Source organism: Saccostrea cucullata, unplaced genomic scaffold, assembly GCF_032062105.1.
Source record: "Saccostrea cucullata isolate Sc308-1 unplaced genomic scaffold, CSIRO_AGI_Scuc_v1 ctg191, whole genome shotgun sequence".
Classification (NCBI taxonomy): domain Eukaryota; kingdom Metazoa; phylum Mollusca; class Bivalvia; order Ostreida; family Ostreidae; genus Saccostrea; species Saccostrea cuccullata.
The window spans coordinates 237501-263431 of record NW_026935443.1 but is presented as its reverse complement, the minus strand read 5'-3'; the positions used below and the strand labels follow the sequence as shown (position 1 = coordinate 263431).

The 25931-nt window shown below is 31.8% G+C and overlaps 2 protein-coding genes across 3 annotated transcripts in view; one reads left to right on the top strand and one right to left on the bottom strand.

Annotated features, from left to right (window-relative positions):
- The window catches only part of LOC134242872 (serine/threonine-protein kinase SBK1-like), a 444928-nt gene that overhangs the window by 193760 nt on the left and 225237 nt on the right, over positions 1 to 25931 (top strand). The gene's annotated exons all lie outside the window — the stretch shown is intronic.
- The window catches only part of LOC134242863 (protein CLEC16A-like), an 81304-nt gene that overhangs the window by 41380 nt on the left and 13993 nt on the right, over positions 1 to 25931 (bottom strand). For both annotated transcript variants that reach the window (XM_062725020.1, XM_062725021.1), the window contains exons 12-19: positions 25149 to 25326; positions 24903 to 25003; positions 24030 to 24082; positions 23389 to 23458; positions 22704 to 22858; positions 22374 to 22424; positions 20682 to 20810; positions 7443 to 7563 (exon numbers count right to left, since the gene is read on the bottom strand). In XM_062725020.1, coding sequence (XP_062581004.1) covers positions 7443 to 7563; positions 20682 to 20810; positions 22374 to 22424; positions 22704 to 22858; positions 23389 to 23458; positions 24030 to 24082; positions 24903 to 25003; positions 25149 to 25326 — 858 coding nt within the window. The remainder of the gene's footprint in view (positions 1 to 7442; positions 7564 to 20681; positions 20811 to 22373; positions 22425 to 22703; positions 22859 to 23388; positions 23459 to 24029; positions 24083 to 24902; positions 25004 to 25148; positions 25327 to 25931) is intronic.

Here is a 25931-nt window from a genome sequence, read left to right as displayed (position 1 = left end):
TGACCTTGAAATAGGCCCAGACACACCTTCTACTTTAGATGTATACTTTTGCCAAAGCTCTAGGTCTAATAATGTTCTAGTTATGAGCTGGACAGGTTTTTCCATATTTGTTTATAGCATATTTGTTGCAAAAATAATTTTTTTTTTCAATGAACACATATATATAGTTTTAATCATATTATACAGAGAATTTAGTTTTAATCATACACTAAAACATTAATTTGTTTAAATTAATTACACCAATTGAAAGATCTTGGACTAGCCATCAAGAATTTTTAATTAACACAAGCAACTATGAGGCCATTTCTTTTTGCCCAACTCTCAAGGGATAAATTAAGATAACTCTGCATCAAATCTAAAGACGCTCTTAGCTCCTGACATTAAACTCATTAATTTCTCTCTAATTTGACATGCAAATTTCTGCTATCGAAATTCTTCTTGACCAGTGCTTGATAATTATGCCCATGGGACAAACTGAATTCCTCTCAAAGCATAAACATTTGTTACAGATTGCTGTAAAGTATATAATGAAAAAATAAGTTTTTACTTAATTTAACATCTTTTAATAAGGATACAACTATATTTTTACATTTTTTAGGATTATGAAATTTATTTAAAAAACTTAGTTTTTTAAAAAAATCACTTTAATTAAAGGTCACAGTGACCTTGGAATAGGCCGCGACACACCTTCTACTCTAGATGTATACTTTTGCCAAGTTTGAAAGCTCTAGGTCTAATAGTTTTCTAGTTATGAGCATTTTTCCATATTTGGCTATAGTATCTTTATTAAAGGTCAGAGCAAACACACCGTCTACCCAAGAAGTATCAGCAAAGTTTGATAATCCTAGGCCTAATAGCATTCAAGTTATAGTTTATACTTCGGACGGACGGACAGACGGACGGACGGACGGACATGAAGCCTATAACATAATACGACCCGTCTTAAGACGGGCGTATAAAAATGACACCAACTGTTCACAGTTGTCTACAATTTCAATCCTGTATTAAATGCATTATATGTTTTTTTTTATATTTTGAATGGTGCATTGAAAAATTTTAGATGAAGTCAATGTATCTCTTACACCTGTGTTATATATACATGCATTGGCTGTCGATAACATCTGGGGTACACCTTTCATATATACCCGGTACAATGACACTGACATTACTTTATAAATGTTTTGCCAACATTGCAGATATTATTTCCCATTTTTTCCAAATAAAAAACATAATTATAAAGCTGGAAATTTATTAGGTGTTTTCCTGATACCTAGTCAAGTCATTTCTTAAAATAGGTTTTAAAGGCTTTCCATTTACGTTTGACTTCGTATCTCAATAGTTTTGGTCTAGTAACCTTATATTACATAATCCTTTATTTTAAACTTTTCATGGACATTCAGAAACCATTTAATGCAATCCAAAATAAATTCTATGGTCCATTATTCCAATAAGTGATCGTTCATTTCAAATTAAGATCTACTTTTTCAACCTCCAAAGAAACCAAAACATTAACTTTTTTAAAAGTATAATTTCCATTGCCTAATACGCATTTTCCTTATTATGAATGAGTTCCACATATAATAAAGTTTCTGTGTACTTTCCATGACTAAATACGCACATGATATTATAATGAAATTCATTATACAATTACAAATAGAAATATAACTATGAATTTTATATTTCCTCAGATTTTTTTGTATGAGGCTATGCATGTGCACAGTTACACAATAAAAAACCCTTCTAGAATTTTAACTAATTGACAATCATGTTTTAATTAAAAGTTTATAGACTAATAAGAAAATCACACTAAAGTCTTTTTCATTAAAATTTAAAAACTTCACTACTTTTAAAAAATTTCAAGTAGGAAGATTTGTACTTTAAATTTTTTTTATTATTATTCTACATGCATATTCTTTCTTTTTGTGTAAAACATAGATCAACACCTGCTTTAAATGCAAGTTTAAATTGTCTTAATTAATTCTAAGAAATGGACGCATATAATTGAAATAATTTAAGTTCTAACTACCGGCTACTCTTTATATACTGGAATTCAGGAGACTGCAGAAAAATCTTAATTATACATTCAAAGTTCAAAGCAACAGAAAAACCTGTAATTAATATTGGAAATACACTGTACAATGTGCACCACATGTAATATGTTTTACAGTGACCACTGGGACATTAGTGCAGTTATATACTATCGAAAACCTATACACAGCTTAGGAATGTACTAGCTATCTTCAATTCAATTAAAAAAAATCACAAGGAAAAAAGAAAACTAAATAAAAATCAATTCCCATGCACTGAGATCAAAATTCTGAGCTTCTCGGAAGTTTCCGACAAAATTGGAAACACTGCGCTGTTTAAGTGACAAAAGTATGATGTCAAATAAAAAGTTCTTGACTTAGGACACAAATGATGATTTTGTGGTATGGATATTGCATAAAATCATTGTTTGTAATTTTTTTTTCAAGTTAAGTTGTTGCAATGTTTAAGCATGTTGCAATGCAACGCAAAGGATAATTGGAAGTTTGGATTTTTATGCGCCCGGATCGATAGGTCCGAGGCGTATATTGTTTTTGTCCTGTCTGTTTGTCTGTTGTCAACTTTAACCTTCGCCATAACTTTTGAACCATGAGAGATAGAGACTTCATATTTGGTATGCATACTTGACCAATGAAGCTCTTTCAAATGGCACCAAGGTTAATGACCTTGTGACCTTGACTGTGACTTATCTGCAAAAAATAGTTTTTTTGAACTTTGTTACCACAGGGCGCATAGTGTTTCACAAACACATCTTGTTTTTCACATGGACTCATAAAAATTTCTTGGAACAATATGGGGATTTCAACCCAAATTTCCTTCGTTCGTTCATGTTAGTCTATTGAGTTTATTATGTGTTTTTTCAACAAAAGAATAACAAATGATTTTGCTTAAATGGTCGTAAAGCTAAATTTGTTTTAAGCAAGATTATGAATTACACAAAACCCAGATTATACAGGTTTCACTGTCTTTTGACTGTACGTCAAAGACGTTTTTCATAACCATGAATTAACAGTAGCTTGTATTCAGTTTGACATCACAGCAACCAAATCTTTTTGTCATGACTTTCATCTCTTTGTTGTCATTGTCTTTATTTTTAAACTATTTAAGATTATTTTTCGACAATAACAGTGTTGTTCAGGGATTTGGTATACATGACTTTGTTGTCTTATGAAAGTAACCCTCCAATGAAATGTCAGAAGATGAAACCACACAATTAAACTCAAACCTATAAATTCTTTTAATTGTTGAAGTAGTAAAAATAAAGTCAGTTTTCTGTGTAAACAAATACATCTAGTTAACCTATGTTTCATAAGAATTGATGGGTGGTTGTAACAGCCTGACTTCAAAACAACTATCATAAAGACAAATCCATTATCATGCAGTTCAAAGGACCCTAGAATTACTTGAATGCAAGTGATAACAACTTCAAAGTAACTGAGATTTTGAACAGAGAGAAATTAAGAATCTGGTGTGTGATTTATTTTGAGTTAGGCCTAATTGCAAGCAATATGATTCAAGTGGGGTATAAGGCTGTATATCTGATATACATGTAGCATTTCAAGATTTACCTTAATTTGAATAATTTCTCAGAACTGTATGGACATTTATAAGAGGCCCAGGGGCCACATCGCTCACCTGAGCAACTGGCTACATAAATGCAAAAACCAGTTCAGTATTGAAAAGTTTAAATATAAAAGTGGGTTCAGGGGAGAGGGGGTATTTGAACAAACTTAAATCTATACTTCCTGTGGATGCTTTTTAATTATTATGATACATAAAAGCTTTGCTGTTAATAAGATGGAAAATTTTGATTGATATAACCGTTATATTCCTTTGTTTAACTCATAATGATCCACTTTAATGGCTCCTCTATTCTCCTGGTTGGTCATGATTTGAACAAATTTAAATCTGCATTACTTTTTGATGCTTTTATATTGATGATCAATCATGGCTTTGCTGTTCTTGTGAAGAATTTTAACAATTTTTCCTATATATTCCTACATAAAACCTTGATCACACATTGCGGCCCCATTCTATGCCAAGGGTCATGATTTAAACAAACTTGAATCTACACTACCAAAGGATGCTTCCATATAAATATGAACAATCAGCTTTACTGTTCTCAAGAAGAATTTTAAAGATTTTTTTTCTATGTAACACTTCTTGAAAATTTGATCACCCATTATGGCCCCACCCTTGCCCCAGGGGTCATGGTTTTGACAAACTTAAATCTACACTACAAGAGAATGCCTCAATATAACTATGACCAATCATGGATTTGCTGTTCTTGAGAAGATTTTTAAAGATTTTCCTATGTATTCCTTTTATTCCCATTCTGGCCCCACCCTGCCCCCCTGGGGTCTTGATTTGAACAAACTTGAATCTACACTACCTGAGGATAATTTCATAAAACTATGACCAGTCATTTCTATTCTTGAAAAAAGATGTTTAAAAATTTTCCTACAAAGTCCTATGTTAAACTTTGATCCCCCATTGTGCCCCCCCCCCCCCCCCGGATCATGATTTGAACGAACTTTAATCTACACTACCTGTACCTGAAGGTGCTTCCACATGAGTTTCATCTTTTCTGGTCCAGTGGTTCTTGAGAAGAAGACTTTTAAATTAAAGATTTTTCATATGTATTCCTATGTTAAACTTTGATACTACATTGTGGCCCCACCCAACCCCCTGGGGTCTTGATTTGAACAAATTTGAATCTACACTAACTGAGAATAATTTCATAAAACTGTGACCAGTCACAGCTTTGCTGTTCTTGAGAAGAAGATGTTTCCTGTGTAGTCCCAGGATCCTTCTATGTGCACATAAGTTTCAGCTTTTCTGGCCCAGTGGTTCTTGAGAAGAAGATTTTCAAAGATTTTTCCTATATATTTCTATGTAAAAATTTGATTCCCCATTGCGGCCCCACCCTACCCCACAGGGTCATGATTTGCACAAACTTGAATCTACACTACCTGTGGATGCTCCCACATGAGTTTCATCTTTTCTGGCCCAGTATTCTTGAGAAGAAGATTTTTGAAAAGATGCCATTAATTTTTCACTAATTCGTAATTATCTCCCCTTTGAAAGTGCGTGGTCCTTCATTTGAACAAACTAGAATCCCCTTTACCAATGGATACTTTGTGGTGAGTTTGGTTGAAATTGGCCCAGTGGCCTTGAGAAGAAGAAGAAGAAAATATAAAAAGTTTACAACGACACAGCAGCTGCCAACAACAAGGACAACGACGACAGACAAATTTTGATCAGAAAAGCTCACTTGAGCCTTCAGCTCAGATGAGCTAAAAATGGAAAGTTGCTGTATAAGGCCAAAATAAACAAATGATTGGTTTTCTTATTATTACCAATCTTAAGTTAACCCTGATGACTAAAAAAAAAGGTTAACAATTTTTTTTTGAAAATTGCCTGAAATAGATTTTCTATTTTTATCTGATCTTCAATTCTTTTCTACAGAAAAAAAATCATTTCTTTATTATATGTCAATTTTATTTGTTGAAATGAGAAATGTGGTGTAGAATCTTAATTAAGTGAATGAAATAGAATTTAGGCAAGCCAAGTTATAACCTAAGCATATACAGTAGTCAATTTAACGTTCTGCAAGAGTCTGGCAGAAATAAATACTTCTACAAAATTATTGTATACTAGTGTTTGAAATAGAAACCTTTTATTCCACTTTATTTTTGGAATAGGGTCAATGATATAAAGAGCTACATCCACAAAACAATTGTCTTTTGTTCACCTCATTTTTTTTCTTTAGTATACATAGAACATTGTATAAGCTAAATATTTAAGCTACGCTAAAAATGAAGATTCAGCACAGAGTGACTGTTGTCTAGGAATTCTAGGCTATAGACTAAGAGGTAATCTTCATTTCCAATGTATATGTTCATGTTATTTATAATTCTAAATGAACATGTGTATGGAAATAAGAAATGTTATATCTATTTCATATATTAAATCTAGAAAAAAATGAAACCTTGACCTACTGCATGACCGAGTTATAAAAAATCACTGGTTGATTATGGAGAATCAAAGATTTCTAAAAATAGGAGAATACACTTATTATATTGTTCTTTAAATAGAGACTTTGATGGAATGTTATTTTACACTTTATAAGGCTTAAATAACTTAAAATAGTGTGCTTGTAGTTAGGTCAAAAAGTATTGCTTTTTTATCAATAAGGATGTTGAGATTTTTTTAAGGGCCATGTACAGGGCACTAGACCTCCAAGGCAGGTTTGACTGTACTAAGATGTGAATAAAATTGACATAAAATCTACTGCACATTTCTGCATGTAATCAGTTTATCACACTTTTCCAGGAAAAACTTGGAAATAGCAAAAACTTGGAAATAGCGTAAACATTCCATGAGATAATATTTTTCCAGCTAAAAATTGGGTTCACAATAAAGGAGAGATTTCTTGCAATAGTTATTTTAATGGCAGCATCACTTGCACAACATTTCCAGCAAATATTTCTATGCAAATTTTTAAAGAATTAATCTTGAATGTTTGTGCATTTATAGATATCTTATCTAAACTCTGATAAATACTATAACCTTCATGCACGCAGAAAAGTTCTTTGTTTTTGGCATCTTTTGACATTTCTATGCTTGAAATTCTTAATCAGAAATATTTAAAAGTGTTTATCTTATATTTTAACTAAATATTTATTAAGTCATTAATCTAAATGCATGTTTGGATTGTTTTTTTTTCTTCTGTTATTAGAACAAGAGGCCAAATGGGCACAGTGCTAACCTGAGATCGCAATTTAATATGATAATCTTTTTTGGCCCTGTGGATTATGAGAAGTAATTTTAAAAAAAACAACTTTTATCGTTTTCTGATAATCTTCCTTAAGTCCTTTATTAGATCAAATTTGAATTACTTGGCCTCCAGAGTCTGTGCAAAGTTTGGTTGAATTTGGTCAATTTTTTCGAAAGAAGAAGGTTAAAAGACAAAAAGTTTACAAAAGTGACAATGGCAATGACAGATATACAATGAACAGAAAAACAGAAAAGCTCACATGAGCCTTCAACTCAAATGAGATAAAAGGATATAATTTCTTTTATTTTGGACATTTTGAAAAAAATTATAATACAATAATATTTGGCAAGAGCTTTATTCTGAAACGTGACAATGTTGCATCATAGAAATAATTCTTTATAAAAATTAATGTATCCAAGATAAAATTTGTAAAGTAAGAATACCCCTATTCAAAATTTCTTTCATGATTCAGAAATTTGAGGCATAGTTGTCTGATTGGTACGTGCTGTGTGACATGCACTCTACTGTTTTGATATTTTAACCCAAAATCATCAAATGCATTGTTTCTTCATGCAAAGAAAATACTGAAGTCCCAGAATTTTGTGTCTTTACTTACTTAGATCTAAGATATCATTGGTTTTGACTGAAGCTTGGTCACGGTTGAGTGGCAGCTGAAGTTCTTCCTCTTTCAGCAAGGTCAAGGACAAGTCTCGTACCAGAAAAAATACCCGAATGGCCTGAAAAGAGGCAAGAGTACATGAATTTAAATTAAATAGCTTCCATTATATCTTCGCAAAACTATTCAAAAATTTAATAACATTCTGAATTTCTAAACCAGTTTCTAAACGTTTTTAAAAAAATCCAAACACTTAAACATTTGAAATTGGAAAATTATTTTTCCAAAGGATTATATAACGATGATACGGAAATGTGAACAAGTAGGAAAACATTTTTCAAAAGAGTGGAACACTCATCAAGAGTTATACAACACAAACATACAGACATACTAGATGTTTATTTCTGTATGTAGTCACACAGAACTATTGTGTTTTTTTTTTAATTATATTACTTTTACAATAAATATTGAATAATACAAATTAAAAGATCTAAAACACCCATTTCTATATACTGTTGGTAGTCATGATATCAAAATTCTAAAAACAAGAAAAGTACAATGTAGGTAACATTGGTTAGACCAAATCTGGAATGTTTGTTGACTTTTTAGTACCATTACTCTTAAGAAATAGTTCAACAACACTGGGGTTTGAAAATGCCAATGCTCTATACAACCTTCATCTTTTCTTATTACTTAAGGTGAGTAAACTTTACCAATTAAAAAAAAAATAAAGTAATATAACAAAAGCGAAATATAAAATAATCATTAATCTATTTTGCCTGGAAATGATGATGAGTCAGAAATGTTGACATTTGCCCGAAAAAACATGATTAATACAAGCCCATACTCCTATCTCGATTATCAAGCATTAAAAAAAACAAACTCGTGATCACAGCAATCAGAGTTCTAGGAAAAAATACAAAGGATAAGTAAACAAATTCTAAGTATGTCATATGATAAAATTTTAAATCTTGATTGACTCAATTATGATAAAAGGGTCATTTGTCTTCAACAATAATCTATAAGATGCCCATGGACCACATTGCTCACCTGAGTAACTTTGGTCATTCTGTTATTTAACATATTTCTCCCTTTGTAATACCTATCTTGACCTTGCCCAATCCCAAAGGGTCATGATTCAAACATTTTAGATTCTACTATACCATAGGATGCTTCCAAATAAGTTTCAGCTTTTCTGGCCCAGCTAGTGTTTCTTGAGAAGAAGATTTTTAAAGTTTTTTCCAATATATTTCAATCTATGTAAAAATTGGATTCCCTATTGTGGCTCCACCCTAACCCCTGGGGTCATGATTTGAACAATTTAGAATCAACATTACCCCAGGATGCTTCCACATAAGTTTCAGCTTTTCTGGTTTTTGAGAAGATTTTTTAGTGACCCCATCATTTTTGTATTTTCTTGATTATCTCCCCTTAGAAGGGGATTTGGCCCTTTATTTTAACAATTAAAATTCCTCTTCACCCAAGGATGCTTTGTACCAAGTTTGGTAAAAATTGGCCCAGAGGTTGAATATGTGAAAAGTTTACAGATGGACAGACGGACGGAATAATGACAAAGGGTGATCAGAAAAGCTCACTTGAGCTTTCAGCTCAGGTGACCTAAAAAAATTACTACATGTATACATCAGTATCTTCAGCTTTATATGTTCTGTATACAGGGTTATTTTCGCCCCATTTTATTTTCGCCCGTTCACACTTGCAACCAATTTTGTTCCGTTTTAAATTTGTCCAGTCACAGTTTTGTTTCAGAAAATATATTGTATATTTTGAATTTGCCCCTTTTTAATAAAAATTAAGGGCAATACATTAGTATCTTTTCCCTGTATACAGTATTGCACACCCTGATGTAAATATTTATTAAAACATTGCGACATATATTAAATTTCAAATGTTTTGCTGTTAAATTGCCTTTATATTTATTTGATCTTTTCCAAGAACCCTTTAACATCTGCTATTATGATGATAAATCACTACGAGGGTGATACATAATCTTTAAAACCCTTAAATCATTTTACAAACCAGATTTAAATCTTTCTTACTAAGACCTTTGACAAAAAAACTACCAATGCAATCATAGCCCATTATACTTTTTACAGCATCATAGCAATAAGGTTAACATCCTTGTAGATCCTTTTACTATTGAAATTCTCTTATTATTTGCTTGCCGACAGGTTGACCCTGATCTTGAAGAAACTAGACCTGATCAATTCCAAGAAAACATCTGATCATAATGTTATCATCCTGCAAATCTAAATGCAGCCTTGAATCATCTGAACATGTCTTTTCACATGAAGAAAGTCTACCTTTCATCACTATGAATCACTTTCAGCATGTAATGAGAAAGCATTCAATTTCTTTTCTGAAGTGTGTACTTGTATTTCATGATTTGACATTGAGTTCAATCTTGATTTTTTTTTCTAGTAATTCCCTCTTCAATATTACTAAATTAATTACTAGGGCTCATTGTCAACAAGTAAACTGGATTCTTTTTGCAACATTTTACTCATTTTACTTTTTATTAAAATAATAATTTAATTTGTTAATTGTCATATACAATTATGCATATAACCTTCAACATGAACAAATAACAGAGTGAACAATTAGATATCAATACAATATATCAAGACATGATCATTAGCCAATAGATTTATACTTCACATTTTGTTTTATAACAGGTCTGAAGATTTCTAAACACAGTCCATCAAAATAAACTAAAATAATGTAAAATAATTTAAGTTGAAAATGTTCTCATAATTACTTTAATATGAATTGCCAAAATTCAAAATCTATGTAAACTCCAATTTACTATTAAAAAGTCCTGATATCTACAGGACTGAAATGTCCCTCGCACACAGACAGACAGATGGACAGACAGCAAAATAATATAATATGTTTGTCAAAAAGGACATAGATTATATTACATTAATAAAGAGTGCATTGTGATATTATCTGGATTTGATCATTAAATGCAATATATTATATAAAAAAAAAACCAATTAACTTTTATAAAATTGCAATATATCATTTTTTTTTTTAAAACTTTATAGAAGTTATCTTTGAAAGAAATCTATACATTCATCCAAGAATAATAGTAAAATAGAAAAAATTTCAGATAAAGGAAGAATGGAGACTTGATCCATTCCAGGAAATCAGGATAAACTTTAAACCTCTAATTGCTCTATAACTTTCCTGCACTGATGACTGACTGATCAGGGGCTCTATTTATCAAAAGAACCTACGACACGACTGAAATACCCAAAAACTTTGATTGAACGTAAAACCTAGCAAAGTTTTTTAGATTCTATGAAGAAAAACTGCTTTAATATAAGACCCTTCTAAATTCTTTATACAAAACAATGTAAAAAACAAAAATAATTAAACATTAAAGTATCAAAGTATTATGAATATTACAATTTGATCTTTCAAACCCAGTAGTATGTATACATTCTTTTGGAAAGATTTTTTAAAATTTTGATCATATCAGAAAGTGGGAACTTTATACAAATCTTGTTGAAAAAGATGCCAAAAAACCTGTAAAACATTGTGATGGAAAATTGAATAAAATCCATGCAGTCTTTTTTACTGCATTCCCTGCAGTGTAAAATTTGACCTGACTGGTGCTGTGTTGAAGGTTACATTACTCTGCCCCAACCCAGGTTATTCAGTATAACTTGTGTTGCTATTTAATTCATTCCTTAATTGATCTCCTGTTGAAGACATTTTATAAAATTTCTGTCTATTCATCTGTCACAACATTTGAACACCTATTGAACAGAATATCAGAATGGTTCAAACTTAAAAGTATTTTTAACTACAAACTGTTCAATGACTAAAGGTGCATCCCCAAGCTTACACATGTACATTAAAGGTCAAGGCCACATGCAATACAAAATTTAAATAGAGTTTGTGAACAAGACTTACCCTTGACCTTTTTAAACATTTGGCAAAAATTTGACTGAAATCCATGCATTTCAGGTCAAGGTTAATTAACAAGCTATGAAATAGCTAAATCATGTCTAGGCTATAGCTAAAAACACTGTTCAGGATGATTATGTTAAGTCAAGGTCACCTTAAACATCAGCACAAGCTGTGTAGGCATAATATAGGGGATTTTGGATGGTGCAGACATTATTCTTGTTAAAAAGAAAATTCCTCTGTATCACTATTTAAGTGAACCTTCCACCATGCCTTAACTATCAAACAAAAAAAACCCCACTTTACCAAAGGCTTAGGGTATATCTCTTAAAATATGTTTTTTCTTTAACTGATAAGCCATTTTCAGCTTTACAGTGTTTGTGATACACTTCATCTAAAATGGCAATGCTTCACTATTCCTACCAAAGTTAAAAAGGCATGCTTTATTTATTTTTTTTTCAAAAAGTTTACTTGTTTACTGTATTGCACAAAATTGAATACACAAAATGATGACATTTCAGATTTTCTGGAAAGCCAAACTTTTGCAATGAATTAATTCGTCTATAATCAATTTTCAAAAATTGGCACTTGACATATTTCTCTCAAGAGAAATCGATTGCAATATCTTCTTTAAAACTATGTTTAAAATGCTCTACTCAAAACATGAAGTTCGTGAAAATTAGTAATTGTGGTTAGATATCTAAATTTAGCTGGTCGCCTAGAATAAAATCAGAGGGAAGTCTGTTTAAGTAGTTTCCTTTAATAAGCTGCCTCACACTTAAAATTTAAATCTAGAAATACTTTGCTCTATAAATAATTCATTTCAGTGGTCTTTTTTTTTCCAAGAAAACAAGTCACACAGGTATTTGTTAATACATAACTGTATCTGAAGCTGTCAAAAATAATAACTACCTTAGACAGAGTGGTGATTTATTGTTTTGCTACTTATAAATCTCTGGCTTCCCTCTGCAGTATAAGCTATATTTGGAACATGTTGAATTTATGAAAAGGAACAATACCTATAGAAATATAAGGGGGATTTCTTCAATTTCCTGACATCCTAACCTTTTCTCAAAAATAATAAAACAATTAGAAGGACATGCTTTTTTCTGTGTACAATTACTTTTTGCTACGAACATGCAGGTCACATTGACACAAATTTTCTGCTGAAATTTGTCACAGCATAATAAAAGTACAAAAATACAAAGGCAGCTTACAACCCGTGTAAATTTTAATTCTTGACTGAACAGAAATTGTGATTCTGTGGAATTATGACTCAGTGGGAAAAGTACATTTACAGTATACCAAGCTATTCTTTTGCTTTGATATGCAGAGTATACCAAGCTATTCTTTTGCTTTGATATGCAGGCAAAACAATATCTATAAACAAAATATCTTCTGAGATCTGGTATTAACATCTTCAAGAAACATTTGACAAAGGAAGAGGCCTATGGGCCACAATGCTCACTTGAGCAACTTTGGCTCTGTTGTTTTTTAATCAGATTTTTTTACTCCTTGTGGCCATTCCTACCCCCCTGGGGCCAATTGATTTCAACAATATAAAATCTACATTACCCTTGGATGTTTCCATACAAGTTGCATCTTTTCTGGCCCAGTGGTTCTTAAATTTTTTTTTATATATTGACACTAACCCCCCCCCCCCCTTTTGTGCATTTTTTTTTTTTATAATCTCCCCTTGGAAAAGGGCTGCTACAACCCTTTATTTTAACAATTAAAAATCTCCTTCACCAAAGAACACTAAGGTTAAAATTTTGGTTAAAATTGGCCTAGTAGTTCTTGAGAAGTTGAAAATGTGAAAAGTTTAATCAGACAGACAGCTAGATAGACAGACAGACAGACAGACAGATGCCAGACACCCAGATGATCAGAAAAGCTCACTGGAGCTTTCAGATCAGGTGAGTTAAAAAGTTGTGAATGGATAATTTTTTTTTTTAATCCGTCTTTTTACAATATAAATTACCGATATCTTACAATGTATTTTTGATACATGTTTGAATATAAAACATCCTTTTCAAGGAAAAACTAAAGTATCAAAGGCATGTGACCAAAAGATGTCCTAAATATTTAAAATAGATAATCAGGGTCACGCTTTTTTCATCGTATTAATACATAGTCAGCTCATGTTTGTCAGCTTTTCTAAGAAACTGTAGTGGTAAATACAGTCAAACCTCAAGATCTTAAACTTGATGGGGCTGAGAATAAACTCTGAGATATCAAGGGTAAAATTCTTCAAGAAAAGGTGGTTGGAATTTTCAAATCACTTTGACATATCCATAGTATTGGAGATACTGGTGTTTTAGGATATGGACTGTCAACTGTATAACAAAATATTGACATAAGAGGAGATGAGCCATCAAAAGTACACTTAAATACTTAATTTTCCAAAAAACTTGTGTTCAAAGTATACTACAATTCATCAGATGTTGTCCAGCTGTGAGTGTATTTGTGAAAACAATTATTCTCAGATGTGACATCCATCTAAATCACAACTGAAAGCATGTTTGATTGCTCTGCCTTTAGCCAAAGTTAGCAAATAAAAAGCTGTTGTTTGATTTTGTGTGTCCTTACAATATTAACCAAGATTTTTTTTAAAACTCATATTGGCACTGCTGTAATTATTGACAAGAGGCCCATGACATTATTTGTGTGTTCTTTCCTAGATTTCCCCTTGTAATACATATTGTGATCCCACCTTACCCCCAGGGGTCATGATTTGAACAATTTGAAATCTACACTATCCCAGGAAGCTTCCACAAAAGTTTCCGCTTTTCTGGCCCAGTGGGTCTTAGGAGAAGATTTTTAAAGATTTTTTCTATATATTTCTATGAAAAACTTTGAGACCTTATTGTGCCCCCCCCAAACCCCATGGTCATGATTTGAAATAATTTAAAACCTACACTAACCCAGGATGCCTCCACATAAGTTTCAGCTATTCTGGCCCAGTGGTTCTTGAGAAGATTTTTTATGATTTTTCTTATATATTTCTATGTAAAACTTTGATTTCCCATGCTTTGGGGGTCATGATTTGAACAATTTAGAAGCTTCTATATAAGTTTCAGCTTTCCTGTCCCAGTGGTTCTTGAGAAGATTTTAAAAATTTTTCCTTTATATTTCTATGTAAAATTTGATTTCCAATTGTGGCCCTGCCCTACCCCCAGGGGTCATAATTTGAATAATTTAGAGTCTACACTACCCAAGGAAGCTTCCACATAAGTTTCAGCTTTTCTGGCCCAGTGGTTCTTGAGAAGAATATTTTTAAAGATTTTTCTTATATATTTCTATGTAAAACTTTGATTTCCCATTGTGGCCCCGCCCTACCCTCGGGGGTCATGATTTGAACAATTTAGAATCTACACTACCCCAGAATGCTTCTACATAACTTTCAGCTTTCCTGTCCCAGTGGTTCTTGAGAAGAAGATTTTAAAAATTTTTCCTTTATATTTCTATGTAAAATTTGATTTCCAATTGTGGCCCTGCCCTACCCCCAGGGGTCATAATTTGAACAATTTAGAGTCTACACTACCCCAGGATGATTCCACATCAGTTTCAGCTTTTCTGGCCCAGTGGTTCTTGATGTCTAAAAATAGATACCGATTGCTGAAAAATATTAACCACCATTTTCAGGAATTTTATTGTTTATTCATTAGATAATCCTGTTTTCAACCAAATTATAATCTGTCTCTGCAAGAGAAACCGTCTTTACAATTAAGCTCTTTAAATTAGAGAGTTTGCTGGACTTTTTTTCGACATTTGACTAATAAGTTTAATATTTTTAATATTTTTCCTGTACCAGACTTTTTAATAAAATTCTTCACGTCTACATCTTTTATACTTAGGGTTAGTACCAGTGCCCACAAGGCTCTCTGCATCGAGCACTGAATTTCTCTCCATTTTTCAGAGTAACCAAAAAGACTGCATACATAGTGTCAAAGCACACCATATTATCACTTGGATTAGTAACGGTCTTTTTCAGCAGCAGTGAAGTTTACAATTTTTTTTATGTTCAATATTTAAAAATTTAAGAGGCTGTTCACCGAAAAACCAGACAATGGATGGCACATCGCATGTCATGGATTTAAATTATTTTTTGCATGTAGACTTATTAAAGCAAGTGTTTACACATGACAACATCCAAATTTTTTTAGTGCTCCTCTAGTCCTATTTTTGGTAAATGCTTAATTTTAAGTGCAAAAAGGTCAACATATGAGGGTTAAATACTACGTTTTCATTTTGTTTTATACGTCACAGATACTCAAAAACTGGATGTGTCGATGAATATTATTTATAGCATAGACTCTTATCTTTTATTTTATTAATGAATAAGACTCCAATTCATATTTCTTTAGAAAATATTATATGGTCCAAAGTTGAGTTGAGCAAGTAAGTTTTTGAATTCAGTATTCATTACGTTATAAAACCCAATACATTACAAGGACAGATTTTTTTTTTCTTATGTTACTATGAATACAAAGTACAAACTTTTGAGTCACTCAATAAAATCAGTTGTGTTATATAAAGAAGAAAATGCTATAATTGTAATGTTAAATTTGGCTCTTTTGTTGTAATATGATTATAAAATTTATTTTATATTATGAAATATAAAATTTGATTTCCAATTGTGGCATCATAATTTGAATAATTTAGTTACACTACCCAAGGAAGCTTCCAGCTGTTCTGGCCCAGTGGTTCTTGAGAAGAATATTTTTAAAGTATTTATATATTTCTATGTAAAACTTCCTATTGTGTCCTGATTTTAACAATTTTGAATGTACACTATCCCATGATGCTTCCACATATTTTTCAGCTTTTCTGGCCCAGTGGTTCTTAAGCAGAAGATTCTTAAGGATTTTTCCTATATATTTCTGTGTAAAACTTTTGATTCCCCATTGTGGCCCCACCCTACCCCCGGGGGTCATGATTTGAACAATTTAGAATCTACACTACCTCAGGATGCTTCCACATAAGTTTCAGCTTTTCTGGCCCAGTGGTTCTTGAGAAGAAAATTTTTTAATGACCCCACCCTATTTTTGCCTTTTCTTGATTATCTCCCCTTGTGAGGGGACTTGGCCCTTCATTTTAATAATTTAAACTCCCCATCACCCAATGATGTTTTGTACCAAGATTGGTTAAAATTGTGTGTCCTTAGAAGAAGTCAAAAATGTTTTTTACAGACGGAAACTCATATTGGCACAAAATGTGATCTGTAATTAGCCTTGAAGCTAAAAACTGATACCAAACAAATATTTGAATTTCTGGAAAGAAAGAAGAACATGATTGTTGATCAATAACAGCACCTCCTTTTTTCTAATATTGATTACTAGACCTGTATAAAAGCCACTCTGGGTAGCTGTCAAATTCTAGACGCTGACAATAATGTATCATACGTAGCTTTAATATTGAGTCATGACACCAAGGCATTGCTTTTGTTCTAATGTCTTATATACCTAATATTATCATGTATATTTAGATCTTGATATTGCATATAAAATTTTTAGGATTTCCAGATTGCTAGAGGAATTGCAGAAGGATCCAAAAATGGAGCATTAAGTCTATGCATTCCTTCACATTTAATAAATCTTCTTGAACTCTGCTGCATATTTGCAAACTCTGCATTTTTAAAAATTGATTTCTAAAAATGCAAGATATCAAGCAGTAGAGATTATTTGAACTTTACTTACAAGGGAACTGACCTAGTGACCTAAGATTGATCCATTTAAATTCCAAGAACTGGGGAGGAGAAACAGAAAGTAGCTCAGCATTAAGTAACAAGGAACTCTGGTACCGAATCGACAAAATCTAGCTGATAACAGCCACAGAAGATATTTGCTTAATTAAGTCTGCTGAAATTAATACTTCCAAGACCTAATTCTTTTTGCAAAATATCCTTTTCTAGTTTTCTTTACACAAGAAAAAATGATTCAAAATAAAACACAAAAGATTTTAAATTCTTTTCATGCGGCCATTGTAATGCGACTTCCTAACAACTAAGTAAATAATGGTTATACATCATTCCAAGAAATGACATATAGGGTTTGACAATATAATGTTATTTTTTTTTTAAAAAAGTGTAATACCACAAGTACTGCTTTTAAAAAAGGTTTAAATACATGGTGGGGGGGGGGGATTTATCCATATTGACTCGGCAGATCAAATCAACTTTGCAAAATCCATGTACCGGTATATAAAAAGCACAAATCCTTCTATCTTAATTTTTGCTTGCAGGGATTAAAAAAAAAATCAATATATAAAAAATTTTGTTCATTCACGGAATTTTACTTTCCTTTTTTCCAGTGATAAAGGATTATAGTTTTTCAGAAACAAACTAAATATGCATTAAACAGAGAAACAAGATATGCAATTTTTCTCAACATACGCACTATAAAAGTCATATTTCTTTGAAAAGTGAATTTCACCATACAGACACACATATCTCTTTATTTGGAAAAATCGTTGTTTTGCTGGACTGACTATATATTGTACTATTTTTTTTAATTTTCCCCTTCAAATCTATTAGATTTCATCATAATTTTTTAAGGTAAATATATATATATATCTTCTCACTGTCTTGAGATACAGAACATAATTTTTTTAAGAGAATCACTTCAGAAACTTGAGATCCCCATTGCAACATGAGAAAGAACTATAATTACTAACAACAGATCCACACTGAAACCTGAAACAGGACTAACAGTAATAGGAGTTACATAGGCTGCAGTTAATGGTTTATGCTAAAGCACTTTTATTCCCAAGAATATTTCTATCAACAAATATATTTATGCAAGACATTCATTTTATAAACTTCCAGGAAATCAATGATAAAAAAAAAACAACAACAACTTATAAACAGATACTTAAATGCTTGCCAAAATTGTAAAATGATGAAAGGGAAACAATTTAAAACTTGAATGACAACTACTTAAATTGATAAGCTGTGGTGAAAATATGATTTATCTCTCTGTTACAGTTAGTTATAAAAATGGAACGTCTTTTAAAAACAAATTTATTTCTTCAATTTTTTTTTCTTACATAAATGTCTGCAATTTTCAGAAAATCTGATGAGAAATGTTTCAAATATGCAGATAAAGTACCAAAATATTCCCCATTTCCTTAAATTTTTAGTTACAACCTTTAAATTTCCACAATATACAACGTTTTTTTTTTACCACTTTCAGAAATATACATAACACTCATTTATAATGCATATCCTGCAAATATCATCAAATGCACAACAAAACTGTATTAAAATTAATCTAGATCTGCAATTAACACAATTTGACCAAAAAATGTTGACAGCTAAATTAAAAAAAAAATTAAAAAGTTCCAAGAAAGACTTGAAAGCACTGAATGACATATGAACATCATATGTACTAAATGACATATCGACACCTTGTTTTTGCATTTAATTATCAAAATAACAAATCATTCCACATTTACAACCTTCAAAATAATCAACATGCATCTGCAGTAGCATAAAACTGCAATATAACAAATGCATTTTTTTTGGAAATAGTTGCATGTCTAAATTTAAATAAGGTTAAATAAGATTTCATACTGTCGACAATCATCAAGTATTTTACCGTATATATTTACCTACAAGTCGATTGTATTTCTGAAACTTATATCAGAGGGATTAACCATCTAAAATACCAGTCTTTTTATAACTCACCCATAAGTCAGACATAGAGTTTTGGACCAAAAATTAACTCCAAAAAATCCGACTTATAGGGGAGTTTATATGGTACTTCACTTGGAGATAAAAAGGAATTTACTTGGAATGACTCATGAACAAGAAATGTTACTTATTTATAAGTAAGGCAAATTAAAGTCACAAATAAGATAAATGTTTCATAAGATCCATTAGTTATAAGTATGATGTAAGTTAACGATAAGCCTTTTATTAAACAATTAAAAATATATGTCACCTTCAACAACCTCATGTGTTGCATCGGATGCATCATTTATGCAAGTCATGATTATTTAGGAAGAGATCTGCTAAAAAGCTTTAATAGGCCACTTACCAGGAATAAGTTAAAAACTTAATTTTATATAATGAAATGTCAAATACACAGAATGAATCAAAATGATCCTTGGGCCACCCAAAATATCTTTAGTTTCTCATGCACCAAACCTTATCAGTTCCTAAAATTACGTCCATTAATTAATCTTATTCACATATTGCTTTGGGAAAAAAAACTTTTTTTTATTTTTGTTGAAAAAGAAATTCCTCTTTTATATCGTGTTTCTAAAAACCAGGCTTTTTAAATTACATTAAAATGTATTTCTTTTGCAACATCTGATCCATAAACTTTTAATTACACTGTATTAATTTTTGAATAACATTATTTTAAAGTTTATTGATATCCAAAAAATACGAGTGTAAAATATTGAAGTTTCTCCCTTTACAGGGAAAAGGGAGGTAATGCAATAAAAAATGTCTGTCATATTCAATTTAGAAAATTTTTGGTTTGAAAAACTAACGAATAATTTTTTTTTTGCCTAACTACATTTCCTGTATGACTTTTAACCTTGTAATCTTGAATCGTCCGAAATCTCAAAGTTAAAATTTGAGACACAGATGTGGGACTGTAGAAAAATTGGATCAACCAAAGCTATTTTTTGGCATTGCTGAAGACTAAGATGAAGCCTTCATTCAAGTTTGAGCATTATAGCCAGGGGCTGACAAAGAGATTTTTAAGGCACTTGTCCAAGGGCAGGTACATGGTCAAAATTCATTTGCCCTACCTAAATTTTTGCTTGCCCTACCATAACTAATAGTGGATTTATAAATTTTTCAAAAAATAGAAAGACAAATACTGGGTAGTCCATGCAAGGCCCTGTGAACAGGTTTAAATCAATGACTTACATATTATTTATTTTTGTTAAGTCACTTGACCACGGGCAAGTGGTTAATAAAATTTCACTTGCCCACCTCTTAAATTCACAAGCCTCCAGATAGTGGGATTTGTCAGCCCCTCATTAAGCTCCGGGAAAAATGGGAATGGACCTCTTGCAACTGCTTAACTTGTCTGTCATACAGAAAATATACCTATGAGGCATCTGAAGCAAGTCCATTACTCAATGCATCATTCACGTAACTTTGGTAAGGGTTGGTTTTATTATTAATCTGGAATGAATCTACTCCCTTAGGCATATCTTAAGCCCAGCTTTTCTTTGCGAGCTAAAAACTGACATTTAACAAAACATTTCAGAGAAGAATTTGTTAGTGAAGCATCAAAGAACCATGGACAAAATCTGAACAGATAAACACATTACAAACTGACATACCCTTCTGGAGCGTTCCACTTCTCCGCATGGCAATCTTTTGTTAAAGTCAATGCCTGTTAAAGGTGTCCCTGTAGGGGGTAGCAGGATGGAGGCATCCATTGTCAAATACTCAACATTAAGAGGACGATTCTACAATAAATATACATAATGATGTCTAAAGACAATGATTTTTGAATTTTTCTCAAATTTTGGTTGAGGGCACAGATAGCTCATAAGTGCATGTAATTATAAAAAGTCTCAAATGTGTTCTACAGTAATACAAAGCCAATCTCTCTACCTTATTGGTCCTCATCTTAACTTGTTATTAAATAGATATGGATGTGACAGTTTTGATTAAAGAGTAATATTTACATTTGCAAATGTTTTCCTTTACATAACACTACTGAAAGCAATGTGTATCTATAACTGTTTAAGTACCGGTACGGGGTCAAGAGGTCATAGATGTGCATATGGATAAACGTTTGACCTATTTCTCAGTGATGTCATAAAGGGTTGACGCGCTCAGTGGATTACATACATGCCGTTGGGTTTAAAAAAATAATGCGTTTTACACGTTTAAAGTCACAATCAGGCAAATATAAAGTATGAATAAGTCACAAATGTAAATATAAGTAATAAGGTATCATCTTAAAACATCTATCGGGCTATAAATACGAGTTCATAAAGCCCTTCGGGCTTTAAGGAATTTAACCTCGTGACCAACCCGTATTTATAACCCAAAATATGTTTAAAAATGATACCTTATTTCTTAATTATTAAAAGTTACTTGGCAGTAGTACTTCCAACAGTAAAAATACACACTTATTGTAAGAAGGTTAATGAATCCTTGGAAGAAAAAAGAATTACATTAACTCCCTAAAAAAAAGATATACCGATAATTTTTTTATTCTAAATCAAAAACATGGTTCATTAAGTAAATTAAAAATATTCTTTGTAATCTGATGGAATATGACAGGCTGTCAAGTGTACATGTTGATTTATTTGTCTTATTCTAAATGCTTTGAAGTCACCTTTAAGATTTTATCTTCATTGAGAGTTTTTTTCCAGTACCGTAAAAGGAGCTTTACCTAAATTTATCTGAACCATCTGAATTGTGTTTAGTACATGATTTTTCTCAGAAAAGTAAATACACGGGTTTCCTTTACTTTAGGCCAATGTCTGAATTTGTTGTGCATGTTTTTTTTTTAATCTAAATGATCTACAATGAATCAACATATACTTTCATAGAAATATCCAGTAAATAACATTTCCCTTTATCACATTTAGAATTTACATAATCTTTCCTAAACCTTAAGTAAATATGGTTTATATTTTCTTAGAAATAGAAAAGTAAAAGTAAAACGAGCAAATAAAAAATACTGAAATTTAAATGGCACTTGGTAATCATGCAGAACACTGGACTGAACTTAATCATTTTGTGAGGAAGCTATTAATGCAATTAAATTAAAGGATTTTAAAATAAATTTCCAAGTGCAATCAATTTCACTGCCTGTTAGTTTTTTTTAAAGACATACATCAAGAAATAAATTAACTAAAGATGTTTTTTGTACATTTATTGTAATCAGTATTTTGTTATCATGTTATTCACACTTATAATACCTCAGCCTCTTTTGCAGAAACAAAATTGTCATAATTATTATTATCTTAATCAATCTTACACTGAGTAAAATAAGTAGTTTAAAAATTACTTACTATCATTTGTGTATATTCATCCTCAAACATATCCAAGAAAATCTCCTCACTCTGAAAAATATAAGAAAGATAGTCAAAGAAAGATAACTCTTCCTAACCAGACATGCAACCTTTCAGATGGAAGGGAGTTATCCTTCCTGAATAATTACTGCAAAACAGTGATGTGAGCTGCTGAGTCTATTTGTCTATTATTATTTACAGAAATATTGTTTGGAAAATGATTCAATCATTACTGCTCTAATACTAGTATTCCTTCTCTAATACAAAGTGGAATAACTCATATTGGATTTTATCAAATGCTCAAGAGTTTCATTGTTTTAATCTGTTTACCTTATAGAAGTTTCTGAGCAGCTGGGTGCTACATTCTCTGGCGTTTTCTATACAGGCCAGGTGTCGGTCCTGTAGAAATGATTGGTCCTGTTTGTACACTAACAACTTCAGTAAACGGATTGTCAATTCCAGGGTGGCCAAACGGACTTTACTTCCTACAACACAAAACACAGAAAGATGTCATACAATGTACCTGATCAAGTTGGATTGTGTTCAACTCTTGAAAATTTTCAATGAATCTGAATTCTATCATCATTCTAACTTTCATGAATAATAAAGATAAAATTTATCCAAGCAATTATAGTATGTAACATGTATCTATGATGCTGATAAAAAAACATTTTATCTTTACAGAGAATTAAAGTGTACTTCCACTTTTAGTATAACTGTAAAGATCAATCCATAGTACGATATCAAAAGTAACAATCATTTTAAGAGTACAGTTTTGTTCCTTAAAAATACTAAATTTATGTATTGAGCAAAATTTCACATTTTGAAATTGTATAATTTGAAAAGAAAAACTGCTTTTCCTTATTTTGGGTAAACTACCCAAATATTCTCAAAACAACACGCTTCTATACCTTATACCTCAAAGAAAAATTCAAAGAAAACATATTTCCATGACTTCAGGGTTGCATTCTGAGTTCTTATATTTAACTTCTAACAAGACTGTACAGTGACCTACCATGCTGACAAGCAAGCGTGATGATCCTGATGAGGCGCTCCACCAGGGCCACGTTATAGTGGTCTTTTGTCTGGAAAAATAATTAAGGTTTTAACTTATTCAGTTTAAAATTATTCCCTTTACAGTTAATAAGACATATTAAGATGATCCCAGTGCAATGTCAGTATGAAGATTACACTGCCTAGCACACATCTGTAAGCTAACTTTTGTTTTCTTCATGTCAATAATTTATTTTAAAAATTAAAACAACCAGCTACAATGCATTATGTTATCTAGTTTTTTGCAACTGTAGATTCCTTATTTTCTGCGAGTACTTATTACCGTGAATGGGCTTTGCAACAGCAAATCGCAAGAATAATAATTTGCAAATGGACGTTGGATCCAAAGATTTTACATAGATTTCAATACCATAAAAATAAAGGCGAGTAAATTTATTTCGCGTTTGGTGCTTTATTTAGGAATCTACAGAATTCATTGTGATGTTAAATCATTAACCCCAGCTGTGTACACAGAAATTTACACCCAGGTTGTTATCCAATCAAATCTTGTGTTACAACCTACATAGAACATAATGTTAAAGACAGCAGGAAATCAGCTAACATCTACATCTTCTATATAGTAAGAAGAAACTGAGTACATACTTCACTCCTCTCTGTGGGCAATAAAACAGAATCCATCAATTCCTGGTGAATACCTACAAATTATAAATATAAATGTTAAACGTATTCAAAATTTAGTAAATGTATGGATATAAAAAAAGAAAAAAAAATCACATCAAATGATGGTACGTGGATTAGTCTGAGTATAAATTTCTAAGAAAAATACCCAGACATATATACAAAACTGTTCACTTTTTTTTTTATAAAATACAAGATTAAAAAAAAATAGGGACCACATAAATGCAGATTATGTATGATAGTGTATTCTTAAAGCTGCTGCAAAGATTATTTGTAAATAGAGCAGTCAGCACCTCATGCAAATAACTGCCATAATTTTCAAAACACACATACATGTACAAATGTATAAGAAAACTTTGTGAGAAAGAAAGAGTCACTTTTACCCTAGAATAGGCCTAAATACACACAACATGAATAAGACTTTTCCAGCTGTTCACATGCACATGAAGGAACATAAATCCCTGAATGGAAAAAAAATTACAATGTGGGAAAGGATTTATCATTGGTGATATCTCTTAATTTGAATTACACTGTACTTGATCCACATTTGGAAAAGTCTTAATGGTTACATAAAATTTTCTATCCAATCACAACTTTCAATAAATGATCACAAGTACAACATTTTATACCTTCTGTGAAGCATTAAAAAAAGACAAATGTTGCATGATTTTCTTACTCCCTTGTGAAAGTAAACATCTTACAAAGCAATTTATATGCATATTACAGTATAATCAAACAAAGCAAGTCCAAATGCAACTATAAGGTCTATGAAGCATGTTAAGCTTTAACAATTTTCCGAGTTAAATTCAATATCAAAGCAATACTTCTACGACCCACCTTCATTGTGTCCCATGGCATAGAGAAGACACAGGGCAAACAGAGCTTCGTAATCATTCTCAGTACATTCCAAGGCAGTAAACACTGCCTCCAGGTAGGGCCTAGCAAAGAAAATTTATGTCAATTTAATATGTAATTTGAAAGAAGCTCTAAACACTGATGGAAAATGTTTCATTTGGCTTTACGAAACTTTTGTCATGTAAATGTGTTCATATTCTATTTTTTAATTCACAAAGAGACCTCTACCTGTTGTCCAGGGAAAATGTCGCTGGACTTTGTTCCGCGTCTGTTGCCCCCGGTAACTCCATCCTGTGACCTCGACCCAGTGAACTCAGGAGTTTCTCCTCGTCCGTCGAGTTCTGGTTCGGACTGGACATGTCCTCACCCCCAGAAAACACCTCACTACTGGGACTCTGGGGCAGCTCTAAAAATATACACAGAGATCATGATAAATACAAGAGGCCCAAGGGCCTTGAATTGCTCTTCTGATAAATTGTACAATCTATCACTTCTATTTGAAGCCTCTTACTCTAAGTATCCTAAGATGCATGAACTGACAAAGTTTGATGATTCTTTGCCAGTTAGTACTGAAGATATTTCAGTATAGCTATAAAATATCATAAGTAGAACATGGTGACCTACTTTTTGATTTGAAACTTTCTGAGGACTCAAGATGCATTAATTGACAAAGATTGATGGTTCTAAGCCAATAAGTACCTCAAATATTAAAGTAGGTCACTGTGACCTTATGGTTGACATTCTCCGAGGACCAAAGATGCACCTACTATCAGAGTTTGATGATTCTACGCCAATAAGTACCAGAGATACTTAAATAAAGCAATAAAATGTCAAAAATAGGTCACCGTGACTTACTTTTTGGTCGACATTTTCCGAGGACCCAAGATGCATCAACTGACAATGTTTGATGATTCTAAGGCAATAACTATCTGAGATAATTAAAAGTAGGTCACTGTGATCTTGTTTTTGGTCGACATTCTCCGAAAACCCAAGATGCCTCAACTGACAACG